The sequence below is a fragment of the Malus domestica genome, chromosome 03, assembly GCF_042453785.1.
Source record: "Malus domestica chromosome 03, GDT2T_hap1".
Classification (NCBI taxonomy): Eukaryota; Viridiplantae; Streptophyta; class Magnoliopsida; order Rosales; family Rosaceae; genus Malus; species Malus domestica.
Genome location: NC_091663.1, coordinates 22,912,366 through 22,930,503, shown reverse-complemented (window position 1 = coordinate 22,930,503; position 18,138 = coordinate 22,912,366). Strand labels below are relative to the sequence as shown.

At 38.2% G+C, this 18,138-nt stretch overlaps 2 protein-coding genes across 3 annotated transcripts; both read left to right on the top strand.

Annotated features, from left to right (window-relative positions):
- The first annotated feature begins 583 nt into the window (after window positions 1-583).
- On the top strand, window positions 584-1,132 carry LOC139194730 (secreted RxLR effector protein 161-like). The gene has a single exon (XM_070819636.1). It carries the CDS (start codon window positions 584-586, stop codon window positions 1,130-1,132), a length of 549 nt encoding a protein of 182 aa, XP_070675737.1.
- Window positions 1,133-13,807: 12,675 nt separating this feature from the next.
- LOC103431672 (F-box/kelch-repeat protein At3g23880-like) lies at window positions 13,808-16,850 on the top strand. 2 transcript variants are annotated; one of them, XM_008369851.4, is made up of 4 exons: window positions 13,808-14,036; window positions 14,238-15,543; window positions 16,236-16,365; window positions 16,464-16,850. In XM_008369851.4, the coding sequence occupies exons 2-4, from the start codon at window positions 14,306-14,308 to the stop codon at window positions 16,485-16,487; spliced, it is 1,392 nt and encodes a 463-aa protein (XP_008368073.3). In that variant the 5' UTR covers window positions 13,808-14,036; window positions 14,238-14,305; the 3' UTR covers window positions 16,488-16,850. The 2 variants fall into 2 exon arrangements, with proteins under 2 accessions (XP_008368073.3, XP_008368072.3); XM_008369850.4 differs by having other exon boundaries at window positions 14,235-15,543.
- Window positions 16,851-18,138: the final 1,288 nt, after the last annotated feature.

Genomic DNA, 18,138 nt, shown 5'->3' with positions numbered 1-18,138 from the left:
AAATGGAGACCTTGAAGAAGAAATCTACATTCAGCAACCGTCAGGCTATGAAATCAAAGGGCATGAAGATAAAGTTCTGAAGCTAAAGAAAGCCCTATAAAGGTAAAACAAGCGCCACGAGCATGGAATAGTCGCATTGACATGTACTTCCAAGAAAACAACTTCACCAAGTGCCCTCATGAACATGCTCTCTACGTCAAAGTCAAAGATGAAGATATTCTAATTGTGTGCTTATATGTGGATGATCTAATCTTCACCGGAAGTAATCCAAGCATGTTTAAAGAGTTCAAGAGAGTGATGACCAAAGAATTCGAGATGACCGACATTGGGTTGATGGCATACTACCTAGGCATTGAAGTCAAACAAAACAAAGAAGCCATTTTCATCTCCCAAGAAAGCTACACAAAGGAGATACTGAAAAAATTCAAAATTGAAGATTGCGGAGTGCGGAGTCAAACTAACCAAGCATGGTGAAGGAGAAAGTGTAGATCCAACATTTTTCAAGAGTTTAGTTAGAAGCTTGCGCTACTTGACTTGCACAAGACCAGACATTCTCTATGCCGTCAGATTAGTCAGTCGCTATATGGAGAATCCCACAACTACACATTTGAAGACCGCCAAAAGAATTCTTCGATACCTTAAAGGTACTGTTAACTTTGGCTTGTTCTATTCAAGTTCTGATAACTACAAACTTGTTGGATATAGCGACAGTGATTGGGCAGGAGATTCCAACGATAGAAAAAGCATGACTGGATTTGTGTTCTTCATAGGAGGCACTGCATTCACATGGATGTCGAAGAAGCAATCGATTGTCACTCTTTCTACCTGCGAAGCTGAATACGTAGCTGCTACCTCATGTGTCTGTCATGCAATCTGGCTGAGAAATTTTTTGAAAGAATTAAGCATGCCACAAGAAGAGCCAACAGAGATCTATGTCGACAACAAGTATGCAATAGCTCTAGCAAGAAATCCAGTATTCCATTACAGGAGCAAACTCATAGATACCCGCTATCATTATATAAGAGAGTGTATTGCAAGAAAGGATGTGCAAGTGGAATACGTGAAGTCTCAAGACCAAGTCGCCAACATATTCACCACGCCACTCAAACAAGAAGACTTTGTGTTAGATTGAGGAAATCAATCGGCGTCACAAGACAAGATTAAGGGGGGATGTTGAAATGTAATCTTGTCTTGGCCCAAGACAATTGATCCAGCCCACACACAAAGAAAGATCTATGCACATGCTAGAGAATTCTAGCAAAGTTCAAGTTGGTGGAAGAGTCTAGAAGAATGGTGAAGATTTCACCAACATACAAGATTAATGTAGATAATTCTAGCTTAGAAAGGTAGTGGAATTATCTAGATATCTCTAGCATGATGCTTCCATGCTTCTCCAAGGTTCCATCCATGCCTATAAAAGGAGAAGACATCCACACAATTTGTAACAACCAAGAGAGCAAGTAGTGAGAAGTGAGAAGAAGCAACAAAGCTTCTAAGAGTGTTTAAGTGTTTCCTCTTGTACTAGTTTGTGAGTGAATAAAAATTTTGTGTAAAAACTTTGAGTGTCCTTTCTTTCTCTTGCCTATCAATTCCGCTGCATTACATTCTTCTTTGTGAGATAAACGTCTCCAAAGTAGCGAAGTCTTTTTAAGCCCCAACACCCTAGGCTTCTTTGCTAACTCAGAAATTAATGCAATCATGCAAAAAAGTCAAACAACCACTCAACCTTTCATTTATACAAGAGGGAATTGGATCCACTTCGGACTTTAGTGTCACATTCAATTCCTATACAAGAGGTTGTTGAAATACAAGTCGTTTCACCCTTGAGGATTCCAAGGCATGACCTGATGGGGTTTGAAGTATAATGGCTAGTTTTTGTTTTAAAGTTGGAGAATAGTAGTTGTCACTGAGTCTTTTAGGACATGTGTAAGCTCTAGATTAAAACAAATGAAGGGATAGGATTGTTTCCACCACTGTAGCCTTGGAATCTTTGTACTTATGCTTATATGCAGATAAGAATGAAGTTTTTGTAATCAGATTTTGAAGATGAATGAATGAAAGAAAGGCAACTACGTTTTTGCACTCTCAAATACAAATTCCAAGTACGTTTATGCTCTTTATTTTCGTTGTGTTCATCTCAAATTCATATAGATTTACAAACAAAATTCCAAAGTGCAGTGCACAGTTTACTTGCGGTACAAGTTTACATTCCAATAAACAACATTGCTCAATATTCAACAGAGGCATGCATGATACAAGAAATAACTAATTTAAAAGAACATGATGGAGTTACAAAGGCATTTTAAACTACCAAGAGTAGCAAACACACTCGTAGGGGGAATTGTGTTGCCAACATGGGTCTCTCAAGAGGACATGCCCAAAGAAGATGGGGGACGCGAGACCCATAGATAATCGCTTATCTTCTTCCAGGCTAGTGAGGCAACCAAATCACCTGCTTGATTTGCTTCATGAGGAATCCAACACCAGGAAATCGAGTGGAAAGCTGCATGCCTTTTGGAAATTCTGCTATATGAGTATGAGGGATTGAGGCGCCAATTCAGAGCTAAATTTTTAGTGAGAGGTGGTCAGTCATGGCCAGTGAAGCAGCTAGAGGTTCATCTTCCAGTAGAGAGGAAGTCCTGAAAATACTACTGCTCGCGAGCACATCTCTAAGACAATCTCTTGCAATAGCACCAATAACTGTGTCAGCATCTACCAAGGACCAAGCTGGGTCGAAATTAACTTTCACCCGACCCAGAAGGTAGAGGAAACCATTGAAATCATTGATGAACTTAGAGCTCTGGAGCATGATCAATGTTGCCAGTTGTCGTCAAGGGGGGACACTAGTACAAAAACATACTTGCGCGACGGAGCAAATTGTGTCGTGCAAAGTATGTTTACGCAATGGTAACAACAAAATGTCACGTAAAGGCATTTTGCGCAACGGAACTTTGCGCAATGGAACTTTGCGCGACAAAGACTGACGTTGTGCAAAGCCATTTTGCTCGACGAAGGTCTACATTCGTCGCGCAAAGTTGGGGAAAATAGGCCGTTGAAGTCTTGTTTTGGTGCCAAAAACTTGCGCGACGCATATGCTGCGTTGCGCAAATAGTTTTTGCGCAACGTCAGTCTTCGTCACGCAAAGTGAAAACATAAATTTGTCTTTGTGTCTTTTTTCTAACACAAGTCAAAAGCCAGAACAAGGAGACATACTGCAGACCTCCATAGTCGCCCTGATCACACTCATCACTCCAATTCCAACACTTCACTCAAAACAGAGAAAACCCAATTGGCAGAAGAACCATTTAAATGTACCAAAGGTGGGAGCTTTCTTTCCCCCACAATTTTGCTACTTTTCAAAATTTCATTTATTTTTTTATGACTTTTTTTTTTTTTTGAATTTTTTTTGAATTTTTTTGAATTTTTTTAATTTAGTGTATTTGTTTGTTTTTTTTAGACAAGACTCAAGAGGAACATGTAGAAATTGACTAAAGAGGAACGTGTAGAAATTGAAAGCTTTGAATTTTATTTTCTGTTGTAAATATGAATATTTCCTTGTTGATGGCTTTTGACTTGTGTTAGAATACAGGACACCTCCCTCCCCATCTCTCTGAAAACCAAACATTTTGTTAATCTATCAATCAACATATAAACGATTAACAAAGACATGAGTGTTGCAACACAGTTACCACTGCTATTGCCGACTTCGACATCAATCTGTGCAAGTCAGGCGGTGAATTCAGTTAAGATTTTTGTGGATTTAAAGGAGTTTTTATGCTATAACTATTAATTAATTAATTAATTAAAAAAACAGAAACCTTTGCAATTTTAACATAAGGTAAAACTTGCATGCAATTGTGAAAAACAATTAGAGAAATCCTGATCAGACGTAAGAAAATAATTAGTCCAGAAAAACACAAATGCCTTTAATTTCACGCAGTTCAAACCCTATGATGATAAGAAAAATATGAGAAAATAAGTAAAGTGACACACAGAATTTTATAAATTCCTTGTATGGTCATGTTTCATCACATTTCATGCTGTCAAGATTTCTCAACTACATAGGATGTTGAAATTAAGAACCATGCTGTCAAGATTTCTCAACTTGCTCCTGGATTCAAAGCACTTATCCCAGAGCAAATTCGTTGAGCTTTTGCTAATATTATCTGTGTTGGTTGAATTATTTGCTGCATATGCTAAGTATCTTCTTGATGCGTTGCCATTTTTGTATGATTTCTTTTAAGATATGACCTTGATATGCGGTAAGTGTTATGCCTAGTTTGTACTGTAACGAAAATCACCACAGAACAGTTTGGCTACAAAATTTATAGTGATATCAATCAGTTATGATTTGAGTTTTAGAAAGTAAAGTCATTTGCTAAATTAATCTATTGTTTAGTCAAAATAGGTGGTGTTGCTGGATTTTGCATGGGTGGTGCTCTCTCAATTGCAAGTTCTGTTTTGCTCCCTGACGTTGATGCTGTCGCGCTGCGTTTTATGGAGTGCCGCCATCAAAGCTTGCTAAAGCTAAGGCTCCTGTTCGGGCTTATTTTGGAGAGCTTGATAGTTTCGTTGGCTTTTCAGATGTGACGGTGCTGCAATTTTCTTTTGCATCTTTCAGTCTTAATTATTTTAGTTACCTAATGGTAGTGAATTTGGGCTGAGTTGTTGACGCCTAATGGTAGTGAATTTGGGGCACACGAGCGTAGCATTGTATAGTTGAGACCACAATAATCTTGGCCATTCATGTGCAAGCAGGCCTTGTACTTCATTAGTTATCAGATTCCACGTACTGAAATTGTATCGTGACATAGTCGAATGGCCTTAGATAATCTAGCTTTGTACATTCCTTGTGCGTGTGTAGCAGATGACATATTGTATGTTGACTTTATGTACTCTCTCTCTCTCTGTGCAGCTTTTGCTGTGTTAAGGTGTCACCGATAAGAAAGGATTGGTTCCAGACAAATATGCATTACATTCTGCAAAATCTCAAGGTTCGTGTGCGGTTGTTATTTGGAATTGACAGTTCATGGAAGGAGGTTGCGATGAAACTTACTATCAAATCAGAGGATGAAGCTGTCAGTGATGCCATCCATGAGATTGTGGCAAATGGCTGAACACTTGAGTGTAATATGTTCTCCTTTCTGCATCCACAGTTGTTGCCTATGAGATAGTGCCTTCCCAAGCATTGCCCACAAAATGAGGATTTTTGATATTTTCTCCTGTGCTGAAAGATAACAGATGTAACTTTCACCTCTTTAAACTTTAGAAATCAGAACGAATTGCTTTGTTATTCTTGAGGTGAAGTTTAGAAAATTGTTTTTGTATGGTTAATCGAAATGAAAAACCATACAAAAACAATTTTCTAAACTTCACCTCAAGAATAACAAAGCAATTCGTTCTGATTTCTAAAGTTTAAAGAGGTGAAAGTTACATCTGTTATCTTTCAGCATTCTAAAATTGTTTTTGTATGGTTAATCGAAATGACTTGGGAGCAGCCTCTCCATAAAATGGGGGTAAGGCTAGCCGACATTCACCTCTCCCAGACCCTGCGTAAAGCGGGAGCCTTGTGCACTGGGTACGACCTTTTTATGGTTAATCGAAATGAGAAAGTGAAGTTTAGAGAACTGTTTAGAGAAATGTTCTTATTCCTCTAAGAGGAGGGGTTAATGCAAAATGAGGAAGTGAAGTTTAGAGAAATGTTTTTGTATGGTTTTTGTAAATTGAAGTGCGAATATAATGCGACCTTTTAAAAGTTTAGTTTAATAAAATTTTCTGCAGCCAGGCAAATTTAATCATCTTTTGTAGACCTTAATGAATGGTTCCAAAACTAAATTATTTCTTCCTTATGATTTTGAGGTATCCACTAGTGCAAATATTTTAAATTGAAGATCGAATTCGTTCATTGTATTCATATAGGATCAAGGAGTGTAACTATAAAAAATCATCAAAATCGGAGCTAAAACTACCGTTAAATCGTGATTTTTCGTTTATAACAGTAAAAAAGTTTTGTCAATCAATTTATTTCTAGGTATGTCTAGTAGGTAAGTTAGTTGTTTGGTAGATAGTGCAACCATGCACATCATCTTGCGTGAACGACACTATTTTACTAACTTAATACCCAAGAAGGCTCATTTGACAACTCTCTTAGGCTCATCCAACCTGATTGAAGGATACGGAAAGGCATGTATCATGTTGTCTAATGGTACAATTTTGACCATTAATGAGGCATTCTATTCTCCACATTCCGGAAGAACTTTGCTGAGTTTTAGAGATATTCGAGATAATCAATATCATATTGAAACCACTGAAGATAATGGTTATGAATTTCTTTGTATTACTTCGCGAATATGGCAAAAAATGTATTCACGAGAAGTTGGAATGTCTACTGAGTGGGTTGTACATCATAACCATTCGTGGCATAGATGCCCATAGGCCCTATGCCTGAGTTCCAAGACACTTTGTTGCTTTGGCATGACCGTTTAGGACATCCTGGATGTGACATGATGCGCCGTATCCTCAAATCTTCACACAGACATAAGTTACATCCCTATGTTGGACTCTCGCCATGCAAAACGTGTTCTCTAGGCAAGTTGAATACTCAACCCTCTTATACAAAGATTATTCACGACCCCCAAAGTTTATTCAGATGATTCAAGGGGACATTTTTGGACCTATCCAACCAACATGCGGACTATTTAGATACTTTATGGTGTTGGTTGATGCATTGACACGATGGTCACATGTTTGCTTGTTGTCCACACGCAACGCCGCGTTTACTAAACTCCTAGCTCAAATCATTAAGCTAAGGGCTCACCACCCTGATTATCCAATTAAGTTACTGGATAATGCTAGAGAGTTTACGTCATAACCTTTTGACGATTATTGCATGTCAGTAGGGATTGATGTGGAACATCCTGTACCGCATGTTCACACCCAAAACACCATGGCAGAAGCTTTCATAAAGCACATTCAATTGATAGCTCGGACTTTGGTTATGAGAACCAAACTGCCGGTATATGCCTGGGGCTATGCAATATTGCACACCGCTATGTTGGTCTGCCTGAGGCCCACCGCTACCCAACCACATTCACCATTACAGTTGGTCACTAGATACGAGCTTGACGTCTCGCATTTATGGGTGTTTGGGTACGCTATTTATGTGCTAATAGCGTCGTCGCTACGTACAAAAATGGGTCCTTAGAGAAGAATGGGAATCTATGTTGGTTATGATTTGCCATCAATTGTTCGCTACTTAGAACCCTTAACAGGAGATCTCTTTATCACACGTTTTGCATATTGTCACTTTGATGAGACAGTCTTCTTGTCGTTAAGGGAGATAAGCATGCTAACGTTCTCGTAGAACGCTGCGAATTGTCGTGGTATGCTTCCACTATGTCTCGTTTAGATCCCCGCACTGCCTAGTCTGAAAATGAGGTATGACAAATTATAGATCTTCAGAGCATTGCTCAAAGCATGCCGGATGCTTTTAATGATTTAGCAAAGGTAACAAGATCACATTTACCCACTACAAACACACCTGCAAGGATAGATGTACCCTATGTACGTCAACAACCTGTTTGGGGAGGCCGCACCTTCCAAGCGGCAAGGAACATTGGCGGCTAGCCAAACATCTGCTCCGACCCTGAACGTGGCAGACCCCTTAGTTCAAAGGATTCACAACCTCGGAAGAGGAAAATGGCACCAACTAGTGACCTTAGTTTGAATCCGACCATCACTCACTCATCCGTTCCAATGCATGAGGTTATTCTAGATTACGGTGATGCTTTAGACGAAACATGCTAGCCTCTCAAGAACCGCAAGATTTCGGACCACTATGCAATAGTGGATAAGGTTTGGAATAGGAATGAGATGATCGTCAACGATATATTCGCGTACTCAGTAGCTACTGACATCATGCTTAGCGATGACATTGAACCACGTTCCGTTGATGAATGCCAACGTAGAACCGATTGGTCAAATTGGAAACAAGCCATCCAGGTTGAACTCGATTCGCTCGCAAAATGTAAGGTATTTGGACCTATCGTTCCTACACCACTACGCGTGAAGCCTGTTGGCTACAAGTGAGTTTTCGTGAGGAAGCGTAATAAGAAGAATGAAATGGTGCGATACAAAGCACGCCTCGTAGCGTAAGGCTTCTCTCAGTGCCCTGGGATTGATTACAAGGAGACGTATTTCCCTGTAATGGACGTTATAACGTTCCGTTACCTAATCAATTTGGTACTTTTCAAAAAACTGAATGTGCATCTTATAGAGGTGGTAACCATGTATCTCTATGGGGATTTAGATACAGAAATTTACATGAAAGTTCCAGAAGGACTTCCATTGACTGATTCAAAAAGTTCTAGACCACGGAACAATCTCTCAATTAGGTTGAGGAGGTCACTTTACGGATTGAAACAATCCGGGCGGATGTGGTATAACTTTCTGAGTGAATATTTGACAAGTTAGGGTTATGTGAACAACGAATTATGCCCATATGTGTTCATAAAGAAGTCACATTCTGGATTTGCAATCATTGCAGCTTATGTTGATGACATGATCCTCATCAGGACTCCTGCATAGCTTAAGGAAATTGTTGCACACTTGAAATCGGAATTTGAGATAAAAGATCTTGGAAAAACTCGAAACTGTCTCGCCCTGGAGATTGAGTATTGTTCGGATGGAATCCTAGTACATCAATTGAACTACACCCAAAAGGTATTGCATCATTTTAATGAGGATAAAGCGAAGCCTTTGAGTACACCCATGGTCGTTCGGACTCTAGATGCTAAACGAGATCATTTCCATCCAAAGGAGGATAAGAAAAAGATTTTGGAACTCGAAGTTCCTTACCTAAATGCAATTGGGGTTTTATTGTACTTGGCTTAGTGCACTAAACTCGACATCTCATTCGCTATGAATATTTTGGCAAGATACAACAATGCGCCCATACGCAAGCACTGGAATGGTGTTAAAGATATTTTTTCGCTACCTCAAGGATACTACGGATTTTGGCTTGTTTTATACCCATGAATCTTGGAGTGTTGCCGCCCTCTATGATCCTCGGATTGATTCTCGCCTTATTGGTTACGCAGATGCTGGATATCTGTCTGACCCACATAGAGCACGTTCTCAAACGGGTCATGTCTTTACCGTTGAAGACACTGCTATATCTCGGAGGTCTACCAAGTAAACGCTAGTTGCAACTTCGTCGAACCATGTTGAGATTCTCGCCCTCTATGAAGCATCGCGTGAGTGCTTTTGGCTGAGAGAAGTTATGGGACATATCTGAAGCACTAGTGGTCTTACATCAGTAGTTGACCTTTCTACGATGATCTTTGAAGACAATGCGGCATTATCGAGCAGTTGAAGAAGGGATACATCAAGAGAGATAACACCAAGCACATAGTGCCAAGACAACCTGCAGCAGCAGCATCAGAACATTGAAGTCAAGCAAATTTGTTCCCAAGACAACCTGCCCGATCTCTTCACCAAGTCATTGCCTAAGTCTACTTTTTATAAGCTCGTCCAAGGAATCGATATGCATAAATTATCTGAGTTGAATCGCTTGTAGTTCTTTTATTTAGAAGTTATGGCTAACTCAAGGGGAGTATCTAGAAGTATACTCACATGATCTTAATGTACTCTTTTTCCTACGATTAGGAGCATTTTTCCCACTGGATTTTTGCTACCTAACAAGGTTTTAATGAGGCACCCATCCTGGGATGATCAAACTCTGTTGAGTTCACTACCTTCGTCCTGTTTAACGTTTGTTTAAAGACATTATGCATACTTCTCACTTTTCTCCTTAGTTTATGGGTTTTCCCCATGCCTTGGGTTTTACCATAGCGAGGTTTTTGTAAGTTTTACTACAAATGCATACTTCACTTAAATTTGATACTCGCGATCATGATAAGAACATATTTATGCGACTTAGTTAGCTTGTTCTTGTGCATTTACGTTGTTAGTTCTTAGTTATTTTAGTCTTTTAAGCCATTTTAGTGTGTTTTTAGGTTCTAAGGACAAAGTATACAAAAATGTGCATTTTGGAGCCTTTTGGAGCAGTTTTGAGCATAAAATGGATATCACCTGCTTGGAGCCAAATGGATGGACGAAATTGAAGATCAAAGGAGGCAAGAAATGAAAAAATGAACATGAAGAACAAAAAGTTCAGAATTGGAAGCCAAAGTTTCTAAAGTTGGAGGTTTCCATTCTTGAAAGTTTCCATTCTTGGATTGGAAGTTTCCTAATCATTTTTCACCTTGGTTCCAACCCTTGCCGCACCTTTCAAGCCTCTTCCCTCTTGGATTCTGATTTGTTAGGCCCTTTTCCTTGTGGATTTGGATTCTACAAATCCTTTTCAGAAACTAAGTGGGCCAAAACCCTTTTCTTTGTTGATTTGAACACTTGTGCTAAAAAGCTTAGGCCCTAAGCCTTAAAATCTGCTAAGTTTAACCCTAATCTATCTCCCCTAGGGTTGTGCCACACCTAATACTTCTAGAAGCCTAAAAATCTGCACAAACCCTAGTTCTTTTCTCCCTTGGATGGGCCAAGCCTTTTATCTCCAAAACCCTAACCTCTTCCCATCAGATTTGTGAAAACCCTAGCTTTGTCGTGCCTATATATATGTGTTTTAAAGCCTAAATTCGTCACCACCCCTCATACCATTCAGAAATACATTTTGCCACACCCTATACACCATTCTACACCATTCTACATCACTCTCCATCACCATACATCCTTGCCGCAGCCCCCATCCAACCTAAACCTATTTATGACCCTTCCATTCATCCATAAACATCCATAGACTCTTGTGCTGCAACAAGGTGGGGAAGAAGAAGGCCCTTAGCGTTTCATGCTTGCAGATTGGAGCGTTTTAGGTGTACTTCGTTCTTGTTTTCAATGTTTATTTTGTTATTATTTTCTTATGCTGCTGTAATCATGAGTGGCTAAACCCCTAATTAGTTAGGGGGAAGTTTGAAGCCATGAACATGCTTGAGATATGAATTGATTTCTTCCAATTGTGATTTGTTAAGTTGTGATTGCAATTCAATTATCTATATTATTCATAACTGATTCTTGTATGTTTATTGAGGACACATACTTAGTTTTCATGCCTGAATTAGATGCTAGAAAATAAATGAGTTTCACCTAATTGTTACAAGTTTATATTCATTAGTAGTGAAGGTTGCTTATCACAATCGCGTTAATTGAATTCTTGGCAAACGTATCATGCATTCATAGTTACAATTGCCTTGCCAACACTTATGATTTTCATGAAATGTAATGATCTCTGATTGTATCTCTATTATGCATTCATGTAGGGGACTTTTAGAGAATGATTTGGGTTGTTGCATGCATTCATCCAATCCAATGAGTAAAGGAAAATCTGAGGGTTAATTTGTGCATCACGGTTAATTTGGGGTGTTGAGCATCATAATCTATTGAAAAGCAATTGGAAATTGATTCATGTACAAGTGTGACATGTGTGGAGAACGGACCTCTAACTAATCCATCCATCATCTTATTTATCAAATTCGTTTTACAATCGGCCTAATTTTCATACTTGTTTGTTTGTTTCAAATTCGTCCAAATCAAACCCCCCCCCCCCCCCCCGTTTTACTTTCTTGTTTCAAAGTGTTCAATTTATGTTTTGTTTGTGTTTTTGAGTGTTTTGATTCAAGCCAAAACACTAAATTCGTCCAAAATTGTGTGAAGGTCAGAATCTGCCTATATTGTGTTTTTAGGCAGTTTTGAGTGTTTTTAAGTAGTTTTGAGTCTTTTGAACCTGTTTTGAGTTCCTTGAGTCTATTCAAACGTTTTTAACTTTGTTTTTATGTTTTTGAGTCAGTTTAGAGGTTTTAGCAAGCCCTCCTAATCCCCGGTTTAGAACGGTCCCTACTTGCATTTATACTACGATTTGACAACAAGAGAGTGTAATTTGAGTACTTAACTTTTATCACATCAGATCACCCGTTGTGCTGATGACTTCATCAACTATTCTACCTTATCTGTTGAAGATCTGATGCGATAGTTTGTTGAGTATTTACACACTCAAGGGGAAGTGTTGCAATCATATTTAGAATATGAATGTGATTGTGTAAATCCTAGTAGATATGAGAATGTATCTTATATTCCTATTAGAAGTAGATTACCTATTAAATGTTGTAATCCTAAAGGAAAAGGTTTTTACCTATCCTACTACTATAAATAAAGGCACAATGGGGTGAATCAAACACACCCCACAATTAAATCAATCTATCTTTTCTCTCTAACCATAGCCGGCCCCCTCTCTCTCTAAACCCTAGATTGTTCAATCAAATAGGCCAACAACACTAATCATAATTAGGGTGAGTAATAATATTTATTGACATAATTAGGGTTTTGTGGAATAAGTTGTAAATATGTGATAATAATTGGTTACATATTTGTTTACATGGTACTCTATTTGAAATTTGGGTTTTATTTGGATGTTTAATATTAGGTGGGTTTTTGTTTGGAAAATAGAAATTTCAAAGGCCATTTTCTAAAGAACCCTAGAATCTACTACATCTAGCAAAGATGAACATGTACCACAAAGCGCATAGTTGCCGAAGGATAGCATGAGCAAAAATAGAGATTTGCAACACAAAGTGAATGAGAAGAGGAAAGCAAACCGTATATGAACTGGAGCAACAATGCTTTGTCACAAGACTATCGCGATGCAAAAGCAGTTCTTTCATTTTGTTCCTCATCAAAGACTGAAGCTGCCCTGCCTCCATTGGGATTTATAAAAACATTTCATGAACGTCTTCTTAAGTAGTTTTCACGTAGCGTTTTTTTTTAGGATTACTTCAATCGAGCTTGATTTGCTTTATTTTATGGCATATATATTGATTTGCCCTTTGAACTTGTATAGAACTGTTAATTTTTCACATAATTTTTTTTTAATTAGTCAATTTCCCTTTTGAACTTTAGTTTTAGCCGATTACCCCCTGAACTTTTATAAATAGCCAATTCTCCCTACGACGCTAGATTTTAAAAAATTTCACCCAATTTTCCATCAATTTTGATCACTTAGACAACACCTGACAACTATATGGGACAAAAAGAATGAAAAAGTGGATGGAGAAAATTTTAAAAGGAAAACTAATGAAAATGGCTTGAAAACTTTGAGTTTGAATGATAAGGACAAAATAAAGGGTAAAGTGAATAGTACCATGATTGACTTTTTAGTGTAAAAATGTGGTTTTTCGTTAAAGTGAACAATACCGTGGGTTTTTCGTTGAAACTCCCAATTTTAAAATCTCACGCTGGGGAAATTGGCTATTTATAAAATTTTAGGGATAATTGGCTAAAATTAAAGTTAAGGGGAAATTCACCAATTATAAATGTTTAGGAGGATAATCGGCAATTAAAGTTTGTGAAAGAAATTAGCAGCTCTATACAAGTTCAGAGAGCAAACCGATAAATACCTTTTATTTTATTTATGTTGCCAGAGAGTGATTTTGCTTTTGCCTCTTGATTTTTAGTGCAGTGAATTTCAGTTATTATTGGGAAATCTCATTTTAGCATTTAACTTAGCACCCATAGCATATGTGATTTCCTTTATTCCGCTTGGTGTTTTGTTGGTATATGTGATGGCTATGTGAATTTTTTTTAGCTAATTATACTTTTATGCTGAAGGATGAGGATGAACTTAACCTTGCAACAATCTAACAATAATATGATTTAAATTACTTTTATCAACAATCGAATTAAAAACATCTCACATATAAATAAACTAGATGATCATTGCAAGACAACAACGACATGATGATCGTTTTCTAGGCCTTCGCTCAATTAATAATTGGATGAAACAACCCAAAATTTTGCAAGCCTATAAATAGTTCTAGAAGTCATTCCCTGGGCCAAAACCTCAGCTGCTTCTCCGACTCACCACCACGTTACCTGCGTGTTTCTGTACGTCCTTTCTCTCTCCTCACTGTCTCTCTCTGTCTCTCGAGAAGCACAAAGCTACCAGACTCAAGATCGAAGCCATATCGAAATCGCTGGTGACCAATCCCTACCTACCGTCTTTCTGATGCATAAAATTCATTTGCTTTTCTATTTTGGTTGTTTATTTATCGAACGATTATATGCCAAACCTTCATAGTTTAGACGTTATAAGAATTTTTATTCAAAATTTGTTTGGAATTTTGACTAAGAAACCGATCATCGTGTATTCTTATTGTGTACTTCACATTGTGCAGCAGGGAAAGCCCCTTCAATTTTGAATCCTTGATCTGGTTATTTCCTCTCTCTCTGGAACTTGAAAGGCACAATGCTGAGAGGAAATCAAAGAAACCCTAATCAGAATCCTAGGAAACAAAATACAAACAGAGCAGTGATGGGCATCAAATTTCAATATCTTCCCAAGGGTTTGGTGGTGGACATTCTCTCAAGGATAGTCTGCGTCAAGACCGTCTTGAACTGCAAGTGCGTTTGCAAAGAGTGGCTTTCTATAATTTCTGACCCTCAATTTGCTCGTCTCCATCTTCCGAGATCACCCATTGGGATCTTGATGAAGGAATGGCACCTTGATAATGATTGGATAGCGAGAAAACTTGATTTTGCCCAGATAGTAGAAGGTGCTGGTTCTGATTTTGGGGTCGAGAAAACGACTTTAACTCCTAATAATAGCCTGCCCAATTTTCGGTTCGAGTTGATAAACTCATGTAACGGTTTACTTTGTTTGTATGGGCCGGAGACTGATTGCCTGTATGTGTGCAACCCTGTGTTGGGTGAGTGCATCACAATTCCACATAATAGTAATGGCAGGCATCGGTGCGGGTTTATTGCACTTGGTTACAGCATTGGGACCAATGATTACAAGGTGTTGCAAACAACCTTATCTAACAACGAATTCTATGGTGAGCGTGAGGCTGAGATATACACCCTTGGCACTGGAGTTTGGAGAAGCATTGGAAGTGTTCCTCAAACTATACTTAAGAGATATAGAGACGCAGCAATTGAGTTACCATTTGAAGGTTTTCTGCACGGAGCTCAACATTGGGCTCCGTATGACTTGTCAGAGTTTTCTATACATTCTTTCAATTTTGAAAGAGAACAATTTCGATTGCTACCCCCACCTACACTCTCACCTGGGCTGTTGGAAGAAATGCAGAAGTGGTATTCAAAGTATTTACACTTGGGACAGTTAGAAGGTTGTCTCCTTCTATGTGTGCAGGATAAACCGTCTACCAACTTAGAGTTGTGGGTTATGAAGGAATATGGGGTCCAGCAGTCTTGGACTAAAATTCTTGTCATTGATAACTTGACCCCAAAATCTTTCGGGTACATGCCAATTATGTTTTTGAGTAATCGAGAAATCCTAATAGCATACGTGGAGGAACAAAACAACGGCAGTGGCAGCCGGCTTGTTGGTTGTTTCAATCAAGAAGCAAAAACTTTCAGCCGAACTACAGTTACTGATCACACCCAGGAATTTTTTCATGCAATTGCTTACAGTCCATCCTTTGTTTCACTCTACGATGTTGCAAAAGGAGAAGAAGTGGAAAGGTAAATAAATTACACTTAAAGATACACTTCTCTTCTATTGTTTTTATATTCCCTATTTTATTTATGGAAGCTGATGTTTTTGTAGGTAAATGCGATTAATATATTGCATTTGTCAAACTTATATCTTATGTTTAACTGCCAATCTCCACAGATACTGCAACTGAAAGTTTATTCGATTATGTTTTGTTACTTATGCTATGGATTTGTTTTGCATAAAAATTAAGTGGTAACAGATTTTCTTTGTTTAAATGTGAGTTCAACTTATCAGTATTGCATGTGACTGCGTTTGTCTGTTCGCTGAACTGTAGAACTTTACAGAGCCTTTGCATTTCGTTAATTGAATTGCCCATCGTTTCTATAGTAATACACAAAACACTTGTTGAGGTTTAACTGATTGAAGAATTAAAGGATAGATGTTGCCCATAAGTTCCTTCATATGAACTTACTCAACACCTAATAAGTTCAATGTTTATGATTTAGTAACGTGGAAAGTTGCAAGTCACTTGATGTGATACTTTCGCTATTGCAGTGCTGCCATCTCGATACATTTAGAGTTAACTAGCTTGTCATTAAATATGAATTTGTAAAATACATGGATGTTTTGGGAGGACGCTGATTCAGCTGAGATGTTATTGGTAATTTATTTTCCAGTTCATTGTGGCATATGCTTTACCCTTATATATGATTTACAGGATAAGAGATAGCAACAAGCCGATTGGTAAACCGAGTTATGATCGTTCCGGTTTTGGGATGCCAACCCACGTGTACTCTTTTGACTTAAGGCGGCGTGCTTTTGATGGTTGGTTCTTCCAAAATTCATATGTGAGTTGTCATAGTTCACGTGTCTATTTGTTTTCTTGAACCCATCTAATTGTTTTGCTGCTGTCTCCTTACTGCTTAACAATATATTTTCCTTTCAGATGAATCACTTTTGTTATGCGTGAATGCGTAAACGCGTCAACAATGCTTTGAGCGGGAAGGGTTATGTTTTTGGAGAGGAGATTCCCAATGTGTCAACAACGCTTTGTAGCCAGACTCTCGTGATGCTAAAGCAGTTCTTCCTTTTTGTTCTTCGTCAAAGACTGCGGCCGCCCTGCCTCCGTTTACATTTATTTCTTGTTTCTTATATTTCTTTTCTTTAGGCATTTTTCGGTGCAAACACAAAATCCAAGAGGGAGTTGTTTTAATTTGTACTAGCCTATATGCATGCCCTCATATGCATGCTAAGGACCTTTTTTTAACGACTGGATGTTACGCACAAGTTACAAATTTTTACTGCATTAATAACTCGATCACTCTGTATGAAACCAAGCCCATATACCTAATATTTTAGGTCAGTCAAATTTTATATCTTCTCATGAGATCAAATAAACTAGCTAAACACACTAGTTTAGCTAGCTGGTCACTGTCCAAATTCCGCCACCACGGGTAGTGGTGGTGACACGGGGAGCGCTGAGTTCGGCCGGCGAGGTTCAAATTCCGAAGGCCTCATGTTTGGACTGGTTTTGGTAGCATTGCTCGACTTGCTACTTTCACAAAACTTATTACATAAGGTTTCGTCGCTTAACTTTTTGCTCGAAGAAATTCGTCGGGTAATTTTACTTGGACAAATGCCGTCACTCAAATATTTGCCCGATGAAATTCTAGAATTCGTCATGCAAATATGGTTTGCCCAACAAAAGTATTTCGTTGAGTAAAGTGTATTGACCAACTTGACCTGATGAAACAAACCATCCTGACGCCATTATTTCATCGGATTTTTGGAAATAAATTATTTAAAAATATTTTGCTCGACGAAAGTGTCTTTGGGCAATTAATTTAAAGAAATAAAATAAAATAATACAAAATACCTACTTTCGTCGGCCACAAGTTTTTATTCTTTTTAAATTCGTAATTTATTACATTTAATTTAAATAAATAAAATAAAATATATTAATTTCAAAAGAAATTGCAATATTTTTAAAAAAATGTATTTAATTATTAAAACTAAAATATTTGTACAAATGTATGCAAATAATCCTAAACTAACTACTCCTAGGGCTGTTGGTGGGACGACGGATGAAGGTGGCTCGGAGGATCAGGAAGGCGAGTGCCAAAGGCTGCCATTGCATGGGGCTAGCCAGCAATGTAGCACCCAAAATCCTTCCCTCGTTGGTACGATGCTTCTTCCCGAGATTCTTTTTCTCGTTGGTAAGGCTAATAACTCCATCTCCAAATGTTGCAGTCTGAAAGACGTCCCACTTGGAGTCTGAGAATTAGATGTGGAAGATGCCCCGAGGTCCCAAACCCGACCCGCTCCTAAGCACGTATCTCTTTGCCTTTCCGTCCAACCCATCCATCAACAAATGTAGAAATACCTCTGAATTAGGTGTCGACTCCTCCCATTGACGTGTTCGGTTGCTGCTGAGAGAGGTTAGCAAGGACTGAACTTCATTCGTGAAAAATACCTTACCATTTTCTTTATGTGGTAATCTGTACTCTATAATTTTATAAACTAAAAGAACCCTATTTAAAGACGATAAATCCCAATGAATATAATTTGGATATTTTTCCCACATAATTAATGACAAATTAATTTTAGCTATTTTTATGAGC